Source organism: Balaenoptera borealis, assembly GCF_965194805.1.
Source record: "Balaenoptera borealis genome assembly, chromosome: 15".
Classification (NCBI taxonomy): Eukaryota; Metazoa; Chordata; class Mammalia; order Artiodactyla; family Balaenopteridae; genus Balaenoptera; species Balaenoptera borealis.
Genome location: NC_138871.1, coordinates 31,826,812 through 31,846,991, shown reverse-complemented (window position 1 = coordinate 31,846,991; position 20,180 = coordinate 31,826,812). Strand labels below are relative to the sequence as shown.

The 20,180-nt window shown below is 40.7% G+C and overlaps 1 protein-coding gene, 1 long non-coding RNA gene and 1 pseudogene across 12 annotated transcripts in view; 2 read left to right on the top strand and 1 right to left on the bottom strand.

The window, feature by feature from the left end:
- The window catches only part of TIA1 (TIA1 cytotoxic granule associated RNA binding protein), a 29,455-nt gene extending 21,761 nt beyond the window's left edge, over window positions 1-7,694 (bottom strand). The window contains exon 1 of one of the 10 annotated variants that reach the window (XR_014234647.1): window positions 7,398-7,645. Coding sequence is in view for 9 of the 10 variants with exons in the window: in XM_082356394.1 (XP_082212520.1) it covers window positions 7,398-7,423 (26 nt within the window). In the remaining variant the exon portion in view is untranslated. Of the gene's footprint in view, window positions 1-1,201; window positions 1,237-7,397 lie in introns of those variants that run through there. The other 9 variants (XM_082356394.1, XM_082356388.1, XM_082356389.1 and 6 more) reach the window with 9 other exon arrangements.
- Window positions 1-20,180, top strand: part of LOC309611685 — a 732,894-nt gene that overhangs the window by 86,924 nt on the left and 625,790 nt on the right. The window lies entirely within an intron of this gene.
- On the top strand, window positions 7,811-12,625 carry LOC309611637 (phagosome assembly factor 1 pseudogene; annotated as a pseudogene). The gene has a single exon. The product of its transcript is annotated as a phagosome assembly factor 1 pseudogene (transcript).

Below are 20,180 nucleotides of genomic sequence, written 5' to 3'. Positions count from 1 at the left end.
GGGGATGATCCTTATTTAAAGGGTTTATAAATAATGGGATTTTAAAATGAGATTACCTCCAGACATGTTAGAGTTAGAGGTTTATTACTTCTGAAATCAGAGAATGTTGTCTCCCAACAACTGTAGTTTCTCATTCTTCTGCTAAGAATCCTTCAGGGAATGTGATGAAAGGTATGGCCTCTCTCCCCAGAAAAATAAACATCTATACATGCCAGAAAGTGTGGATTCAATTCCTTCCTTCCATTTACCCATTCAACAGAATATTGAATGCTTACTGTGAAGGCACAGGTATAGGTTAAAATGGCAAAGGGAGAAGTGCTGAGTCTTAAGGAACAATGGACAATTCCTTTATAGAAAAATGCTAGTCAATAAATGTAGACAGAGAGCATTAAATTAGCAATGTGTAAGCCCGACTGAAAAACTGACTCAGGCATGAACCATTAATGGATATAAAACTATTAGGTGAAAGGTTGGTAAGAAAATGGATATTTGCAGGGTGCCTAAGTTATCACATAGATCACTTAACAACTGCAAACGGAAAACCCACCTTAAAAGTGAGAGCTTTTGGCCACTTTGACCCAGTGTTCAAACTTTAAATCATTTTATGGATAAACAATGAGACATTGTGTGTACAATATGAATTATATATCATCATCTATGAAGTATTCAAATCAGAAATATCGAATTGACTCTAGCTAAGCTTAAATTTAGATCTAAGTTTACAGGATATTGGGCATATAAAACAATTACACAAATCCAGATGTGGGATATTATATAAGGCGACTTATTTGATTATCTTCAAAAGATTGTCCTAAAACAAAGTAAAAAGAGGGGAAGACTGTTTTTGATTAAGAGGGACTTAAAAGACACTGACAACCTAATACAATGAATAATCCTTGACTGAATTCTAGATTAGGGTTGGGGGGGGCAATAGCTTTTTCTTACAGAATTCTAATTAATAAATGTAGAAGAAATGAGAGAAATCACCATTAAAACACCTTAGTAATAATCGCTACTGGCAAGAATTCTTTGATACACCTCCCTCTCTGAAGTGAAGCTTAATTTCCCTCTCCTTGAGGGTCGGCTACTCTTAGTGACTCAATTCTAACTGACAGAGTATGTCGAGAAAAATAGTAGTCAGTGTACAGTGGAGAAACAGTACCCTTCAAAAGTGCCACAGTAATGAAAGATATCTCCTTACATATTACAGGAAAGAGACATGACAACTGAACACAATGTGGTATCTTGGATTAGATCCTGGAATAGAAAAAGGACATTAGTGGCATGGGGAAATGGTAATAAAATTTGTAGTTAACAGTACTGTACCAATGTTAATTTCTTAGTTGTGATAACTATATCATGGTTATATAAGTAAGATGTTAACATTAAGAGAAGCTGGGTGAAGGTCAAATGAGAACTCTGTACTATCTCTGCAACTCTTCTGTATCTATTCTTACCCGACTCTTGTGCCTATAAGAAATCCTAAGGATTGCATATGTCTAAATGAAAAAAATGGCTCTTCTGAAAATTTAATTCTAACATCTGCTTTGCTAAAGGTAGATAATCTAGTGACAAGTTGAACAGTATTTAGGGAACCCGGAGTCTATCATTTACTCTTTGCAAAACTTTAAGATTTTCTCAGAAATATTTTCTAAGTGATTTACGTAGTTTGAAGATAGCTAATAATAATAATAAAAGATACTTTAAAAAGCACTAAGGTCTGTATGGCCTTTACATTTGTTTATTTAATGTGGCCTGCTATATACTATATGTTCCAGGAGGCTTTATCAATTAACTCTACACAGAGCTGTTTAGAGAAAGTCTCTTCAGAGGAAGTTACACAACAACTTGCTCTCAACCTTCGACACCTTTACAATAAACTACAAGTAACATATATACTTGTAGTTCATTCCCATTTTTATATAAAAATGTTTCTTTAGTTGTCCCATACTTTGTCACATACTATTCTGTTTCTGAAGTGAAAGGATTTCCTCTTAACAGCATGGATTTAAGTTACCTGTGTAACAGATTTTTTTTTTTTTAGGCTGCCAAATATCTTCCTGTTTTTAGAGAAATCCTCACCCTGTGGCAAAGCCTGACTCCTCTTCAGAAGATGAAAAGGCTAAATATGGTTATATAGTCTCCCTTGCATGTGATCTGGGCTAGCTCAATTACAGATACCAGTCCTGAACACAGAAGACAAAGATAGGGGTGAAAGAAGCAGAGGCTGAAGAGAATCCACTTTGGTGGCAAACAGCCGCAGAGTTCCATGCCCAGTGAAAGTGGAAGCTGTAGTATCAGGTCCTCAGTAGGTGTGGCAGTAGTATCCTTTCTGGGATGGTCTGTGGCTTGATTAGGACTGTAGGCCTGACAGTTAGTTGTCTCTCTTTCCTGAACATTTTCTAAGCCAGGTTCCATAACCTTCCTGCAAATTCTGGGAGTGTCCAATATCTTTTTAAACAAATTCCTTTTATGCCTGAATTTTTTTGCAGCTTGTGTTTAAGAAAATTCTGAGTGATACAAAAACTGATACTGGAGCAGTTGTAAGCCAAGATTCCCTGTCACAATGTCAACTGGACTACTAAACAAAAATGTAAATTTCTTACATTTATGTAGTTTTAATTTTTCAAGATGCTTTTTATTCAAGAACGTTAAAATATCCCTTTCTATGTTCCATGAACTTTTTGTTAACAGCATAGACTGAAGTATCCCATGTTGATATTTATTATATCACCTCTGAGATCATGCACCAATCTTGTGCAGAACTAGAAAGTAAACATCCTCCTTGGGCAACTGGATAAAATATGAGTATAGACTGTGTATTAGTTAACAATGCTGACTCCTTAATATGTAGTCTCCTTAATATGAAAATTATATTGCCGTTACATAAGAGAATGCCCCTGTTCTTAGATGTATTTAGCCCCTAAGTGTCATGATGTCTTCTCAAATGGTTCAGCAAATTTGGCTAACTATTAGCAATTGGTAAAGCCACATGAAAGTTATCTAAGTCTACAACATACTATTTTTGCTACTTTTCCATAGGTTTTAAATTTTTCAAAATAAAAAGCTTCCTGAGGGAATTCCTTGGTGGTCCAGTGGGTAAGACCCCGTGCTCCCAATGCAGGGGCCCTGGGTTCAATCCCTGGTCGAGGAACTAGATCCCACATGCATCCGCAACTAAGAAATCTACATGCTACAGCAAAGATCCCGCATACAGTAAAAATAAAAAATAAAAAATAAATAAATCTAAAAAAAAGCTTCCTGAGAAAATTCAATGGAAAATGTCATCAATGCTAGTGAAAACTTGACAGTTCTGGGATAGGATTTCATGTCAATTTAATATATATTTTAAAGGCTGATATTAAGTTCAAACAGTTATAACATTGGAATCCAAAACATTTTAAATATTCATTTTGATTAGTACAGCTCTAGAAAATTTAAGCTACAAAGAAAAATTTACAAGGCAGAATGCTGTATTGGGTTTGTTATGAGCCACAATCGTTGTATAAAAATGCAGACTTTAAAAAAAAAAATGCAGAGTTTGATATGAGGCCTCTGAAAATCTGAGTGAAAAACATGAATACATTTTAATCTAATGATAAATTTTGTAAGAGTAGATTTTTATTTTCATTCATACTATATATCTACTATCTAGAACCCTGCCTGGAATATTTAAGTGCTCTATAAATATTTGTCAAAGAGGTAACTGTACTCTCTCAGAATTACTTTTGAACATTTGCAATTTGCTAGGGAATTAACCCATTTTGCCTGAGTCACTCTAGTTCAGGGGGAAAAGGTGTACGTCTCCTACTAATTATGAAATTATGACAAGAGTATATTATATGTCACAGGGAATACAGTCAATATTTTCTAAAATAACTATAAATGGAGTATAACCTTTAAGAATTGTGAATCACTATACTGTACACCTGTAACTTATATAACATTGTACATCAACTATATTCAATTAAAAAAAAATTATGTATGACAGTAAATGTTTGTTGTACATAATACAAATACTATATACCAGCATCATAACCTTACTATTTTTTTTAAATTAATTTATTTATTTATGGCTGTGTTGGGTCTTCGTTTCTGTGCGAGGGTTTTCTCTAGTTGCGGCAAGCGGGGGCCACTCTTCATCGCGGTGCGCGGGCCTCTCTTGTTGCGGAGCACAGGCTCCAGAGCAGGAGCGCAGGCTCAGTAACTGTGGTGCACGGGCCTAGTCGCTCCGCGGCATGTGGTATCTTCCCAGACCAGGGCTTAAACCCGTGTCCCCTACACTGGCAGGCAGATTCTCAACCACTGCGCCACCAGGGAAGCCCCAACCTTACTATTATTTAACAACTGTCTACTCTTCACAAAGGACACTCTGTTGCGTGATAGCTGAAACCCTCTTATTTTATCAGCTAGCACCTCCTTCACTTGGAGATCAGACCATATGCAGCCAGCCAACTCTTGGTACTCCCAGGGGATTGGTTCCTGGACCTGCCCCCTCCCATGGTTACCAAAACCCATGGATGCTCAGGTTTCTTACAACTGGCCCACCATATCTGAGGGTTCCACTTCAGTGGATACAGAGGGCCAACTGTACATAAACCAGTCTGAACGGAAGTATCTAACACTATGCCCAGAAGACTTATTAATAAGATATCCATGCTCTCAGGACAGTTCTCGTTTTTAATTATATTTTACAACAAACTACCATTCTAGATGGCTGATAATTATGCATTTGCAAATTAAAGTTATTGCCGACTTCACTCTCATATTCAACATCCAAACCACTGGCAAGTCTCTATTTTCAAAACATTTCCAGAATCAAACCACTTCTCACAATACGGTTGACCCTTGAACAACATGGGTTTGAACTCCGTGGATCCACTTATACACATGGAATTTTTTCACTAAATATGTACTACATGATCCACGGTTGGTTGAATCCACAGAAGCAGAGGTCTGACTGTAAAAGTTATACATGGATTTTTGACTGCTTGAGGGCTGGAGCTCCTAACCCTTGCATTGTCCAAGGGTCAACTGTACATTTCCAGAGTACTGCTGACAAGAAATTGAATACTGGCAGTCTCTAACAAGGCACTGCTGAACACTCATTTGTGGCAAAGGAAGGCACTTCCTCTGAGCCATTCAGGTACACAGGTAATACTGAAATTCAGACTGTATCTTACCCTCAAGAATGAGTAAAATCTTGATTCACTGCTTGAAACTGTACCAGTTTTTAAAACAAATTTATTGATCACTTACCATGGACCAGACATTGCTAAGAACATATTAAAAGCCTCTGACTCCCAAGGTTTTTCAAACAAACATTTTATGTTAAAAATAGAAACATTGCTGGGAAAAATTAGGGATGAGCACCTACTCATATTTAATCAAGATTGGTCTGACTGGAAGAATGGGAGTTTTGGTTGAGAAAGGTAGAAGCGAGGGAGGGGATAATAGGAAATGTTAAAGCATGGACTACTTTGGGGAAAAGATTTTTGGATGGGGTGTTCTAGTAAAGCATACAAAGCAAAATTAGTCATGAATGTAAGTGTCAAGAGTTGAGGACAGCAGAGTTGCAGGATGATGAACAAAAGGGTATATGACTTGGGATGAGTTACTTAAATTCTAAGCTTAGCTTTTCCTCAGCTGTAAAATGGACCCATTTACTGCAGAATTCTGATGAGGATTACACAAGCTCATAAAGCACTTAACAGAGAACACATGGCAAACGGTAAGTATTCAATAAATAAATAATAAATAATTTAAAATAAATAAATAAATAAAACTTCATTAATTCTCCTGCAATGGTTGGTCCCCTGTGCCCAAGCTAGTACTGCTTGCTTTTGTAGACTGGCCTGGGAAAGCTTAAGTTGTCTTCATTATTTGATACTCCCAAATCAACGTACTAAAAAGGTTAAGTTCTTGGATTATTTTTGGCAGTTTCTGAAATTAAAAATTTCAAAATAAGAATCTTAAAGACATTATAAAAGATGAGTTCTTAATCCAATATGCTGCTGGCTATCATACTTCTAGCGAAGAGGCAAGAGGGAAAAAAGGTTTCCATAAACTCTATGGGGCTGATTTTTTAGGGAGTATTCATCTACAGATACAATCTTTCAAAAGACAAAAGTCATGCGCTAATTGCTGCATCCTATTAAAAAGACACATAATGTAACTAACATTATGAGATAAACTATCAAAAGTTTACCTATTCATTAAGAAAACAAGTGACTATATTTCTCATATAGATTACAAAACTGAAACTATTTTGGTGGCGAAAAAAATAATTGATTACGTTGTACTTCGTAACAACTGTGATATCCAGAGAGTTGCAAAAAGAAACCTAAGAGTGTATTTTTATTGCCTTGAGTTCTCAAACTGCCAGTATTCTAAGAACAAAAACAAAAAAGCTACGTCAAAAACTCATCGGGCTTCTTCTTCTTTTCGAGAAAAGCAACAAAGGCAGGATCACCTCAGCGGATAATATTTCGAAAAAAACAAAGGAGAGGGGGCGGGGAGAGCAACACGACAAAGAAAAGATCCCAAACTAAGATCACTTAACACTAAGTCTAAAAATTCTCAGAGGTGACTAAATATGTTAAGGTACTTATCAATTGTTGCTTCATTAAAAACTCCCCGCTCCTTCAACGACATGTCAATCAGAAAAGTAGCAAGCGACGACAAAAATGCATTATATCCACTTCCCCTCAGTTGATATATACCTCCGGGGTCGAGTTCCATTTTTAAAAAGCAGTTTCAAAATCCTTAAGGGGTCCGATTTGGGGCTTTTTGATCGGGGGAGGGGGTGCCACAGAAGGAAAGCCACAGAGAACTTCAAGAAAAAACATTTGGCTTTTTTCCAGTTGGCAACTGCGAGAATAAAGTTTAAGTCCCTGAAAATCAGTATAAGCATTTTCAAGACAAAAATTCTTATCAACGAAAGACAATGAAAGAAAGAGTTTCTAGAGAAAATGAAAGTAAAATGAAAGTGAGACGGCCGTAAAAATCAAAAGAGGTTAATCGAGAAGCGGGAGAGGGGGATGGGGGGAGAGAAGAAAAGCGTAGAACAAAAAGGCTAGCCGAGTTCTAAAAACGGGTTTGAATGAAAATCTTTTCTCCACGCCTAAGACCACAGAGGGCCCGGGACGAGGCCAAAAGCCACGCTGTGGGGTAGTTACGGTGTAGGGACTAATTTAGAGGGCTGAGCACCGTCTCCGTCCATCTCGTCCCCTCACAGCCCGGGTCTCGGTCCCTAGGCATCCCGGTGAGCGCTAAGGAGAGGAACCCATGATATCGCGGCGTCCGCGGGGAACAATAGGCTGGGGAGAGGCGCAGAGCCGAAGCTTCGCTCCGGGACCAACACCATCCCGCCCCCCTCATCGCTGCCCCAGACTCACAGAGTCTTAGGCATTTCGTCCTCCATGGCTGCTGCTGTCGCGGCGGCGCCTCCGGGTCCAGCTCTCTACCCTTTACTACCTCACAAATCTTTCGAGCTGCTATGTCTGTGAAATAGCGGGGTTTCTCGGCCGACCAGAGGTTACTCCGCCCCCTGCTTCGGCGGCAATTACACTAAACCACCCGGCCCAGCGCGAACAATGAAGCCCCAACACAAGATGGCGGCGAGCCGGGAGCCTTGGAGCAGCCAGCGAAGTGACCCGGGCCGCGCAGGCGCAGAAGAATCTTGCACTTTCAACCTTCTGGCCGCCAGGCTGCACCTCAGTCCTTATATTGACTCGTTGCGCAGCCGCTCTTCCAGCGACGCTCGGGGATGTCTCAGACTGCGCAGGCGTAAAGGTTAACTAGTTCATGACTTGAGTAAACTTTTTTGAATTCCACCTCCAGATTCGAATGTGTCAACAGTAATTTATAGTGAAATATAAATCTTCATGGAAATGAAAAGTAGTGTTTCCAGAAGAAGAAAGATTATAAAAATTATTTAAGGGAAGAACAAAAGTTGGATGCGCCGCCCGGGAATCGAACCCGGGTCGCAAGAATGGGAATCTTGCATGATACCACTACACCAGCGGCGCTCACGGAAGTTGCTGTTGCTGAAATGCTTTAGGATTACGTACAAGCAAACGTTTATTCCCGGAAGATTTGTTTATTTATTTAAAAATAAACGTTAATTGAGAGTCCATATAATCTGTTACTTTTCATATAAGAAATGATTTCTTTTCTCTCATTCCGATACAGTTGAATGGATGTTCCTGCTTTTTCTGTACGGAAAAAATCTCATTAAAAAAAATTTTTTTTTTTTAACTTAAAAGAGTTTCAAGGGACTTCCCTGGAGGTGCAGTGGCGGGACTCGGCGCTTCCACTGCAGGGGGCTTGGGTCCCATCCCTGATCAGGGAAATAAAACCCGCAAGCCACACAGCGCGGCCAAAAAACAAAAAGTTTCATTAAGAATTTGTCTTCTTCATATATAGACTACCAAATGTAAAACCGGTAGCTAGTGGGAAGCAGTCGCATAGCACAGGGAGATCAGCTCGGTGTTTTGTGACCACCTAGAGGGGTGGGATAGGGAGGGCGGGAGAGAGGGAGAAGCAAGAGGGAAGAGATATGGGGACATATGTAAATGTATAGCTGATTCAATTTGTTATAAAGCAGAAAGTAACACACCATTGTAAAGCAATTATACTCCAATAAAGATGTTAAAAGAATTTGTCTTCTTGGTGTTAAACAAATTTTTGAGAGCCTGGAATGTATTTCTAGATCTTAGCGGAATTTTTCTTTATATTTGAATTTCCTTGGTATATTCAATGTATACTGGAAAATATTTAAGAAATAGTTATTTAATGCAAATAGGTCCCAAGAATTCTAAAACCAACTGACTCAGAATATATACAAATTTCAGCCCTCTTCCAGGGAAGCAGAAAAATTAGGGCTCTGAAATGTACTTCAGTATACTCATTATGTATTTTGTATTGCATTTTATAAGTTATGTAAAAGTTTTTAAACATTGGAAAATGTACATGCCCTAAAATGTGGTGTTTTCTTTGGACTAGTTCCTTTAGACTTCGATACTTTTGGATAACCATTTTTAGAATTGTCTTTAGAATCTGGTGCACATTCTTGGGATTTTATTCAAAGATATCAAATATTAGTCTTTTGGGAATGAATAAGACAAATGTTAATAGTGGATAGTATTTTAAAACAACTTTTTGAGATGTAATTCACATAACATACATTTCTTCCATTTAAAATATACAGTTTGGGAGTTCCCTGGTTGCCTAATGGTTAGGATTCCAGGCTTTCATTACCACAGCCTGGGTTCAACCCCTGGTCGCGGAATTGAAATCCCCCAAGCTGGCAGCCAAAAAGCAAAAAAAAAAAAAAAAAAAGGAAAAAAATGTATAAAGATAGAACGTACAGTTCAGTGGTTTTTTTAGTGTAATCACAGAGATGTGCAACCATCTCTATAATCAATTTTAGAACATTTTTCACCCCCAAAAAAATGAAACACTTACCAATTAGAAGTCACTTCCTGTTCCCCATTCCACCCCTCACCACAACCCACTAATCTTCTGTCTCTACAGATTTGTCTATTCTGGACATTATATTGTCCATGAAAAATTTGATTAATAGTCAATCTAAGAAAAAAATAGAGAATTTTATTTGAGCCAACCTGAGGATTATAGCCTGGGAGACAGTCTTTCAGAAAGCTCTGAAGACTCTTCTGCCCATTAGAAGTTAATGCACAGGGCCGCCCGAGGCTGCTGCCGGTCAGGTGAGCTCCGGTCTGTCTGCGCTGCGGCAGGGAGGCTGCCGGATCAGCGAACCAAACCAATGCTGGGTGTGGAGATGGTGCCTCAGCGTCCTCTGGGAAACGAGCAATGGGAATTTGCACTGGTCTCCTCTAAGCCATCACCTCACCTCTAACCTGGCTCAGGATGGGATCAAACTATCAGAGACTTAAGGTGATTGAAATATATGACTTGACTAAAGTAAAGTTAAAATATTGTGGTGTGCATTTCAATTCTCAAGCCATAGCTCCCACCACTGAGCAGATTGACCAGTTTTTCGGTGCAACCCATCCTGGAGTGTACAACTCCACTGAGCAACTCTTCCACCTCAACTTCAGAAGACTGTCTTTCTCTTTTCAGCTAGATTCATGGACCGAGGCTCCCAAGTACGAACCCAGTTTTGCCCATGGTCTGGCTTCTCTCCAGACAACCCAAGAAGCAATTGTGAAACGAATGTACATCTACAGTGGAAACAGCCTACAGGATACCAAGGTTCCCATGATGCCCCTGAGCTGTTTCCTGGGCAATGTGTGTGCTGAGAGTTTAGATGTTCTTTGAGATGGAACTGGACCCTCAGGTTTATGACTTCGCCTACTTGCCGCGGGTTGCGGACCCAGCGTATTAGCAGATGCCAAGATGTGGGTATTTGAATTCTTAGTGTATTTTGGCAATTCCTGCCAAGATGTTCTTAGCATGCTTAGCTCTCCACACAAGGTCTTCTACAAGTCAGAAGACAAAATGAAGATTCATTCTCCTTCTCCTGATAAGCAAGTTCCATCCAAGTGCAATGACTACTTTTTTAACTACTTCACTCTTGGAGTGGACATCCTCTTTGACGCGAATACACTCAAAGTGAAGAACTTTGTCCTACACGCCAATTACCCTGGACATTATAATTTTAACATTTATCACCACTATGAGTTCAAGATCCCACTAACTGTAAAGAGAGAAAACACAGATGGTCAGACAGAAACATGCATGACCTACAGCAAGGGGGGCAACATCCAAGAGCTTCTGGGCCATCCTGTGGAGAAGCCTGTTGCCCTGCACAGGTCCTCCTCCCCAGACAACACCAACCCCTTTGGCTCCACATTCTGCTTTGGTCTTCAGCGGGTGATCTTTGAGGTCATGCAGAACAACCACGTTGCCTCGGTGATCATTTATGGCCCTCCCAGGCCTGGTGCACACCTGAGGACCACGGAGCTCCCCTAGGATCAGCACCACCCATGCCCCTCTGCCCCATGGAACTGTGCATCACATCCTATTCGGCAGGCCACCCTGTGGGTTTTCTTGGACACCTTGTCAGTGTGGAAGGGCTGTTGTGATATTTTGAGCTGGAGCTCAGGCTGGGTGCTCTGCCATGGGGTGAGAGGCCCAGATATTCCTCTGTCCATTCTCAGCCTGCTGGCGCCTACAGGGGACACAGATTGCAAAGAGAAGCACAAACTCTGAGCCTTGATACCTGGACCCAGGAGCTCTCGGCTAACATGTAAGGGGAGAGTGGTCTGTCTCCCCTGACCCACACATATTGGGAAAACTTGGGGCTCTTTCTGTGGCTGAGGACCCAGGCACCCAGGACAAGGACAAGGTCCTGCCTTTGGCCCAACATTGCCACATGACCCTTAAGGCAAGCAGGTAGCATGTCCATAGTACTTGGTTGCAACTTTTGTACTACATCCACTTTAGTTACTGGATGAGCTGGCTGTGGCCAAGGCGGCCCACCTGCCCTTCCCTGTTTCTTTCATGCATACGCTCCCTGCCAGGCCCAGTAGGCACACCCAGCTGGTTGAAACACAACTTTCTCCCATCAAGGTACGTGCCCAGGCCTGGTTCCCACCTCTCTTGCAGCCAGGCTTCAAGGCCGCCTGTTCCCCTACTCTGCCCCAACCTGGCTGGCAGGGCTGCATGTTTCCATCCTGTTTGCTTCTTCCATTTAATGCCAGAGTTGCAGCCAGAGACATCGTCCTCCTTTTTTGTGTTTCAGCATTCTGCTCTGCACTGTGGGCTTGGCTCCCCTTCCCCGACTCTGGGCAGTGTCCCCTGGCCAGGCCCATTCATAGCTCAAGTCCTCTGGGGCTCAAGGAGGGCTGGGCTGCTCAGTCTCTTCGTGGAATTTGCTAAGGAAAGTAGCATATGTGCTTTAAAAATATTAATCCTTTTGAAAAGAACTGAGAAAAGAAATGTGTAATTTTATTCCATTTTTAATTATTTTCATTTAGCAACTTGAGATACATAGATGACAATTTTGTGAGTTTTTCAAATGTGTGTACAGATTTTTGTAAATATGACTCTTTTGTAATTAACTCATGTACAGCCTCATCCTGTATAGTTTAACAATGAATGTGCAGGGGACCTGCCCCGGGCGCCTGTATGGTGCCTGGGCCTACAGCCAGGCTTGTGTGGCATTCCCATGACTTTGTGACTGATTGGTGTCTTCCCATGTGGACTGTGGCCTGGCCAGAGACCCCCCCACAACCCACTGTGGGGCAGCCAGGACTGTTCCCATCCTCTTAGAATGGGGGAAACTTCCTCATGCCCTGCCTGTACCCCTCCTCCAATAAAGACCAATGCCCGGGGCTTCTCTGGTGGCGCATTGGTTGAGAATCTGCCTGCCAATGCAGGGAACACGGGTTCGAGCCCTGGCCTGGGAAGATCCCACATGCCGCGGAGCGACTAGGCCCGTGAGCCACAATTGCTGAGCCTGCGCGTCTGGAGCCTGGGCTCCGCAACAAGAGAGGCCGCGACAGTGAGAGGCCCGTGCACCACGATGAAGAGTGGCCCCCACTTGCCGCAACTAGAGAAAGCCCTCGCACAGAAACGAAGACCCAACACAGCCAAAAATAAATAAATAAATTAAAAAAAAAAAAAAAAAAAAAAAAGACCTATGCCCTCAGCAACAGCTTACCATGTGCTGTTGCTGGGATGTCTGTACTTTGAAAAAAAAAAAAAAAAGAGAGAGAAAATGCACAGTTATATACATTTTGAAGACAAAGAGTTATATATCAAATGATGTATTGACAGTTTACATAGTCCAGATCTGCATGTACAAGGCAAGTAGTGAGTCATCTTGATTAAGGATTAAGAAAGGAATGTGGGGATTCCCTGGCGGTCCAGTGGTTAGGACTCAGCACTTTCACTGCCCAGGCTGTGTCCAATCCCTGGTCGGGCAACTAAGATCCTGCAAGCTGTGTGCTGCAGCCAAAAAATAATAGCAATAAATAAAATAAAATAAAATTACACTTGGGCTGGAAGTGAAAACCCTGTTTAGTTGAGAAGGAAAAGAAATAAAACACCCCCATGTTCAATGCTGCCTCATCCCTCATGTTATGTCTGATCCCTCATGTTATATCCTAAGGAATTACCTTTCTGGTGCCAGGAAGAATTGCTCTTTACCATCAAGCAGGCATTCCTGTGTCTTTTAAGCAGATCTGGTTTATGTATAATTGTAGAAGCACAGTGCACACTAAAAAGGAGCATTGGCCCAAATGAGCAGAGAGAAAGTTTTATGTTTAAAATTTTTTTGTCCTGCCTTAAAAATAGTTTTATTTCATCAATTCCCTCTTTTGATCATTAATGTTTTGATAGAAAGCATTAGATGATCAAATATTTGGTCCCTTGATGCCACCTGTGGTTGCTTACCGGCCCTGGGTCTGTCATGTCCTTCCATTCCCAGTTCTAAAAGCCTGGTTCTTTCTTTCCTTTTAGGGAGATTGTACTGGTGTAATGTCTGTCAAGGACTGACAGTGAATTCCAAGTTGCCCAATAGGACTTATGTCAATTTTACATTGCATGTGCATTGTGCATGTTCATTATTTTATAGAGAACTATAGATGTAATCAATAGTTTCAAGCAGTTTAGATATTATTTTAGTAGAAGTTGGTGATACATAGCACGAAATGCAAGAAACCATCACTTTATAAGTTACACAAACTGTAGTCAAAATTACCAACAGGAGTAAGAATGCCATTAGTAAAGATTTAAAGCAGGACCCCCCTGAACCAAACCTTTTTCCTAGTATTTCTCCTAAACTGGGAAGAAGATCATTTAGAGTGGAAATTTGCGTTTTCATATGTGTCACAATATGGGTTATATTAGAAGACTCTTGGGAAGCAGTTAAAATATCTAGGGCCATGTGATTTTATAGGACCTCTTTTCTCATCGTGGGAACTTCTAAATTGAGCAAGCTAATGGCTTGGTTACTATCATTTAAGGCTTGCTGGGTGAATTTTGTTAAAGCCTCTGTGAGTAATGACATCTTCTATTCCAAGTGAAGGGATAAATATTGTGGCCAAACGATCATACCAGTGGAAGACTGATTGATCCCAGTGTGTTCACATTAAAGGCAAATTGGCAGGGACAGTTTCAAAGGCTACCTCTAGGTGACCTTGCGCATGAGTAAAACCAATTGTGCATCTTCCTAACCAACCTGGGGAGAGCCAAGGCCATAAAATTGTTCGATAAATCCAGTGGATCCTAGTAGGAGCTAAGTAACATATATATATATATATATATATATATATATATATATATATATATATAAATTTATAATCATTACCTCTTTTTTTAATCAATTAATTTTATTTTTATTATATTTTTGGCTGCATTGGGTCTTCGTTGCTGCGCACGGGCTTTTCTCTAGTTGCGGGGAGCAGGGGCCACGCCTCATTGTGGTGCACGGGCTTCTCATTGCAGTGGCCTCTCCCGCTGCGGAGCACAGGCTCCAGGCGCACGGGCCTCAGTAGTTGTGGCAAGTGGGCTCAGTAGTTGTGGCTCACGGGCTTAGCTGCTCCGCGGCATGTGGAATCTTCCCGGACCAGAGCTCAAACTCGTGTCCTCTGCATTGGCAGGCGGACCCCCAGCCACTGTGCCATCAGGGAAGCCCTAAGTAACATATTTAATATCTAGTGAAAAGGAGTATTTATAGTCAGGTTCTGAACAAATGTCATTAACTGGCTGAATAAGAGGGTCCCACTTAGTGATATCAGTGGTAGCTGGCACAGTCCTAGCATATCTTTCTTCTAAAATAAAATTTCTAAGGGCCATCCAGTTAGAGTCTTGGAGAGAAAAAATCCACCAAGGTACACCCAGAAGAATCAGTCGCAGATTATTGACTGTAAAGCCAACAATTGAATTAATTTTAAACCCTACTTAGGCTTTGTGCCCATGATAGAAAAAAATTGATATATGCAAAAGTCCACGAAATCAATAAAACACTATAAATAATCATATAAGTCAGGTCCAGCATCTCAAGATAGCTGTCTACTTCTGATGTCATTGTCTTCTTGTCCTAGTGTGGGTGTAGTTTCTCTTCTATTTGAGTACTGTTTTAAAGTGAGTTGAGGTCAGCAGTCTTCTCTATAGACCAGCCCAGTGCAGGGCCCTTCTAAAGTGGGAAATAAGAATCCAAAAGTCAATTTCCTTTAGTTTTACTGTGTATGAGCTAGTCAAGTGTACCTGGTAAGGGTCTTTCTATCTAGGTTGGAGATGGCTCTTTAAATAATGTCTTTCCCAGTATGCATAATCTGCCTGGTTGCAGGTCATGGGGCACCTGATCTTTGCCCAAAGACAGACTACTGGGATAAGCTTCAGAAAGAAACTTAAAATATCCTTTAAAAATTTAATTAAACTTTACAATAATATAACATAGTAATGAGGAGCCCTTCAGGAAGTGAGTCTTAGGTAGTAAATATAAAACCCCAAAGGCACGAACAGCACTAGAATTTAATATCCACAAGTAATTTTTCTCTCTAAAATTATCCTCATTTCCACCAAATATAGCCAAATTAAGACTAATTTGTTTGCAAAATAAGCCTGGTTTCAGTAAACATCTTAATTATTTACATAAGTGTAATTGATTATATAGGCTCTTTAAATTGGCTTTGCTGGAAGTTTTCATAAGGAATCTCAGGTTAAACTTTTAAAAGGCCTGTCAAGGGTGGGCAAGCCACATCAAGGGCTTGCTATCAGATTCTGCCTGTGGTATCTATAGATTTGGGTGAATTCCTCTCTTCTCAAGGTCCCCAAAATATCTTGAGATTCCTGCACCAGCCAGCAGGTGGACTTCTTTATTTACCTGGTAAGGCTGCTGAGAACACTGAAAGCAGGGTACCAGGTTGTTTTCCAAGGGGCTTTATAGCTCCATAAAGTTCACCTTAGTTCTTTAAAGTTATTTGGTCGTATCTGATTCTATCATATTCTGTAATACAACATTCCAGTCAAAGCCATGGTAATATAACCAATGTTTCCAATTATGTCCTGTTATAAGGAGAACAGATTCTTATTGAACTTATACAAATAACTATATTGCCTAAAAATAAGAATATTCACTAAGACTTTCCAAATTCTGGAGTAATTAAGTTGAGAGAAAGGATAAATATTTCAATTCTGCTTAAAAACGTACAACTTACCAAGTTGCTATAAGTCATTATTAGCTTAAGAGGAAAGATTTCCTTAAAACTGGAAAACAAAGATTAAAAGCCAAAAATATTTCAGACAAAAAGCCATAAAAATTATAACCCTATTCATCAGTTCACTCAGTCCTATGTAGCTAATCCTTGTTGATCTTGATCATCTGTTAACAGTTTATGAAGCCATTTGGTTTTCCATTAGAACTCTTTAATTTCTTACCCAGATTAGTGGTATGATTTGAAAGATATCAGAAACCTGTACTTGTCAAAAGGTTCTTTCTATGAATATTCTTGAAGATGAAGCATTTTTTTTCAAAAGCATCGGAGTACAACAATAGCTGTCCGTAAATGATAAAAAGACTTTAAAAGGCATGGTCTGGGCTTCCCTGGTGGCGCAGTGGTTGAGAATCTGCCTGCCAATGCAGGGGACATGGGTTCAAGCCCTGGTCTGGGAAGATCCCACATGCCGCGGAGCAACTGGACCCGTGAGCCACAACTACTGAGCCTGTGCATCTGGAGCCTGTGCTCCGCAACGAGAGGCCGTGACAGTGAGAGGCCCGCGCACCGCGATGAAGAGTGGCTCCCGCTCCCCACAACTAGAGAAAGCCCTCGCACAGAAACGAAGACCCAACACAGCCAAAAAAAAAAAAAACAAAGGTATGGTTAAAGATCGAATTACAATGCAATTGACAAAGAAACTTGGTTTCATCAAATCAAGTTCTTTTTCTTGCTGGCAAATTTTTTAACAGAGATTATAAGATCTTATCTGACTTCTAGTAAACCTAGTACTTAATGTTGATGGTTCCACAGACATATCTGTTGTCAGTTAAACCAAAAAATTTAAACTAATTTTGATACCAAATATTAATTTAACATTAAATATTTTACAGATCATGTGAACCTGAAATTCATTTGGGTTAGTTTCTTTTATATTTCTGAGTATTTACATAAGAGCTTAGTTTTATTTAAGCCAATTAAATAGAGCTAATTTACATTAATTGGCATTTAATTTTGGTAAAGCCATCTGAAGGTAAAGATATATCATATCTATAACGTACACACGTATAGACAGACACAACCAAAGATCTCATAGCTTCATTTTCAAATCTAGTCATGAATCAGGTATTACAATATAAACTCACTAGTTTGTAAATAGCAATTGGAGTAAGTTAAGTTTATCTGCATGAGTTTACAAAGGCCTCTTTTCCACCTTTTTTCCTCTCAGTCTCAGGAATTGGAGATGGTTTAGATAAGAGTAAGGTAAGAGTTCCTGAGAGTCCTGGTAGAACATTTACATCTCAAGGCATAGGGAGAGAAAAGCAAGTCCCTCCTAGAAGATCTTGTTCCCTTAGGGTCCGAATTCTGAGAAGATGTTTATCAAGCTGGCATTATATAACTGCATATGCAAAGCCAGTTTGGGAATGTCAGAAAGAGCTGCATCTTGGTCATTTTCAGGGCGTGACTTTCCACAGTTCCCAACTAAGTAAGCTCTTGCAGGTATCAGTTCCATAAGTGTGATACATAAGCCCAGCAGGGGTTCCCATAGGTGCCTGTCTGTCAGGGAGCTGTTTGGCCTTTGAGGAACAATTTCCCATTATTAATTTGGTAGCCTAATTCAACACCTTTCTGAGAACAGTGTGGTGGATCGCATACGTGCTGCTTCTGAGTCTAGCTCCTCAGAGAGTTAACCTTGGATTGGTTTGACTCTTTTACATGTCTCTGTTTTTCCCTCTGATAGTCTAAAACTGCTTTGGGTGCTCAGAGCACTAGATGATCAGTCTTTACATCATGTGTCTCAGGAAGAGCAGAAATGACTTAATAGTTGTACTGGGATTCCCTGTGAGACTGCTCCACGTCACAAGGATTAATCCTCAGACATTTCCACTAAGTTCTCAGTTGCCTGAGGACACCTTGTGGCCAGAAGGAGCAAATGTCCCTTTTCTTCGGAGTGGAATAATTCAGCTTCTCATTTCACTAGCCGTTTGTTCAGACCATATATCTACTTGTTTTTCAACTAAGCCAAATTTAACAAAAACCTGGCCACCTATCTGGGTTTCCCTGAGCCTCCCACCCAGATACCCCTAAGTCCCTACCTAAGAAATGTACCAGTGCTCCTTAAGACTCCAAGTCTTAAGTAAAATCAGCTTGAATAAAATTTGTAGGACCATCACTTAAAACAATAAGATCTGGATATCAGGAGAGCTCACTGGAACACCTGCTAAGTACTGAGAAGCCAGTGGAACTCAAAGGACCTGAGCTGGTACTGAACAACAACCAGTTCAGGTAGTCTCCAGTTGTCCTCTGATGGGTATCTCTGATATCCTGCTGGCTATGCCATGCAAAATGTCTATGAAAAATTATTAGTAGTCAATCTAAGAAGGAAATAAAGAATTTTATTCGAGCCAATAGAAGACAGTCTTTCAGAAAGCTCTGAGGACTGTTTTGCCCCTTAGAAGTTAAAGCACAGTTATATACATTTTGGTGACAAAAGGTTATATATCAAATGATGTATTGACAGTCTATGTAGTTCAGATCTCCTTGTGTAAGGCAAGAAGTGGGTAATTGGTGACCCCTTACAAGATTAAAAAATAAATGTTATATCCTAAGAAGTTACCTTGCTGGCACCAGGAAAAAATTGTTTTTATGGTTGAGCAGGCATTCCTACATCTGCTAAAGAGATCTGGTTAATGGATCATACAGATGTACAGTGCAAGAGGGGTAGTAGCCCAAACAGGCAGAGAGAGAATTTTATGTTTAAAAATTTTCTTGTCCTGGGCTTCCCTGGTGGCGCAGTGGTTGAGAGTCTGCCTGCCAATGCAGGGGACACGGGTTCGAGCCCTGGTCTGGGAAGATCCCACGTGCCGCAGAGCAACTAGGCCCGTGAGCCACAATTGCTGAGCCTGCGCGTCTGGAGCCTGTGCTCCGCAACAAGAGAGGCCGCGATAGTGAGAGGCCCGCACACCGCGATGAAGAGTGGCCCCCGCTTGCCGCAACTAGAGAGAGCCCTCGCACCCAACACAGCCATAAATAAAAAAAAAAAAAAAAAAAAAAAGTGTCTTCTCTTGGGGAGATCATTTGTATTTAAAAAAAAAAAAATTTTCTTGTCTTGCCTTAAAAATAATATTATTTCATCAGTATAAACAGAATAATAAAATATGCGGTCCTCTGTGACAGGCTTATTTCACTTAGCATTATGCTTTTATGGTTCATCTATGTTATAGCATGTTTCAATACCCCATTCCTGGGCTTCCCTGGTGGCGCAGTGGTTAAGAATCCGCCTGCCAATGCAGGGGACACGGATTCGAGCCGTGGTCCAGGAAGATCCCACATGCCGTGGAGCAACTAAGCTAGTGGGCCACAACTACTGAGCCCATGCACCACAACTACTGAGCCTGTGCTCTAGAGCCCACGAGCCACAACTACTGAGCCCGTGTGCCAGAACTACTGAAGCCCGCAAGCTTAGAGCCCGTGCTCCGGAACAAGGGAAGCCACTGCAGTGAGAAGCCCGCGCACCCAACGAAGAGTAGCCTTCGCTCGATGCAACTAAGGAAAGCCCGCGTGCAGCAACGAAGACCCAACGCAACCAAAATTAAAAGAAAATACTTCATTCCTTTCTGTTTTTTCCCAAATAAAATTCCTTCCTATGGACAGAGCAGAAGTATTTTTTTAAGCTTTGAAAAGTTTGTTAAAACTTTATTATTTTATTATATTTATTTTAAAAGCTTTATTAAAAACTTTAATAAAGTATTAAAGTTACAACTGTGTTGTCCTAAATTAGAAATGACATCCAGAAAAGAATCAGGGTTATCTTGAAGCAAAAAGACAGCTTTATTGTTCACAAGGTTTGCAAACTGGGGATACGCAGCCCTCAGCTGAAACTGAAATTGTGTTCTCAGTGAGGGAAAGGGGTGAGGGATTTTTAAAAGTGAAACCCTCAGAAGCCATAGCTGGGAGACTTGTAAGGGGATTGGATGGCCCTTGCAGACTGACTGCAAGTCCTCCCATCATGATCAATGATTGGCTGTCATT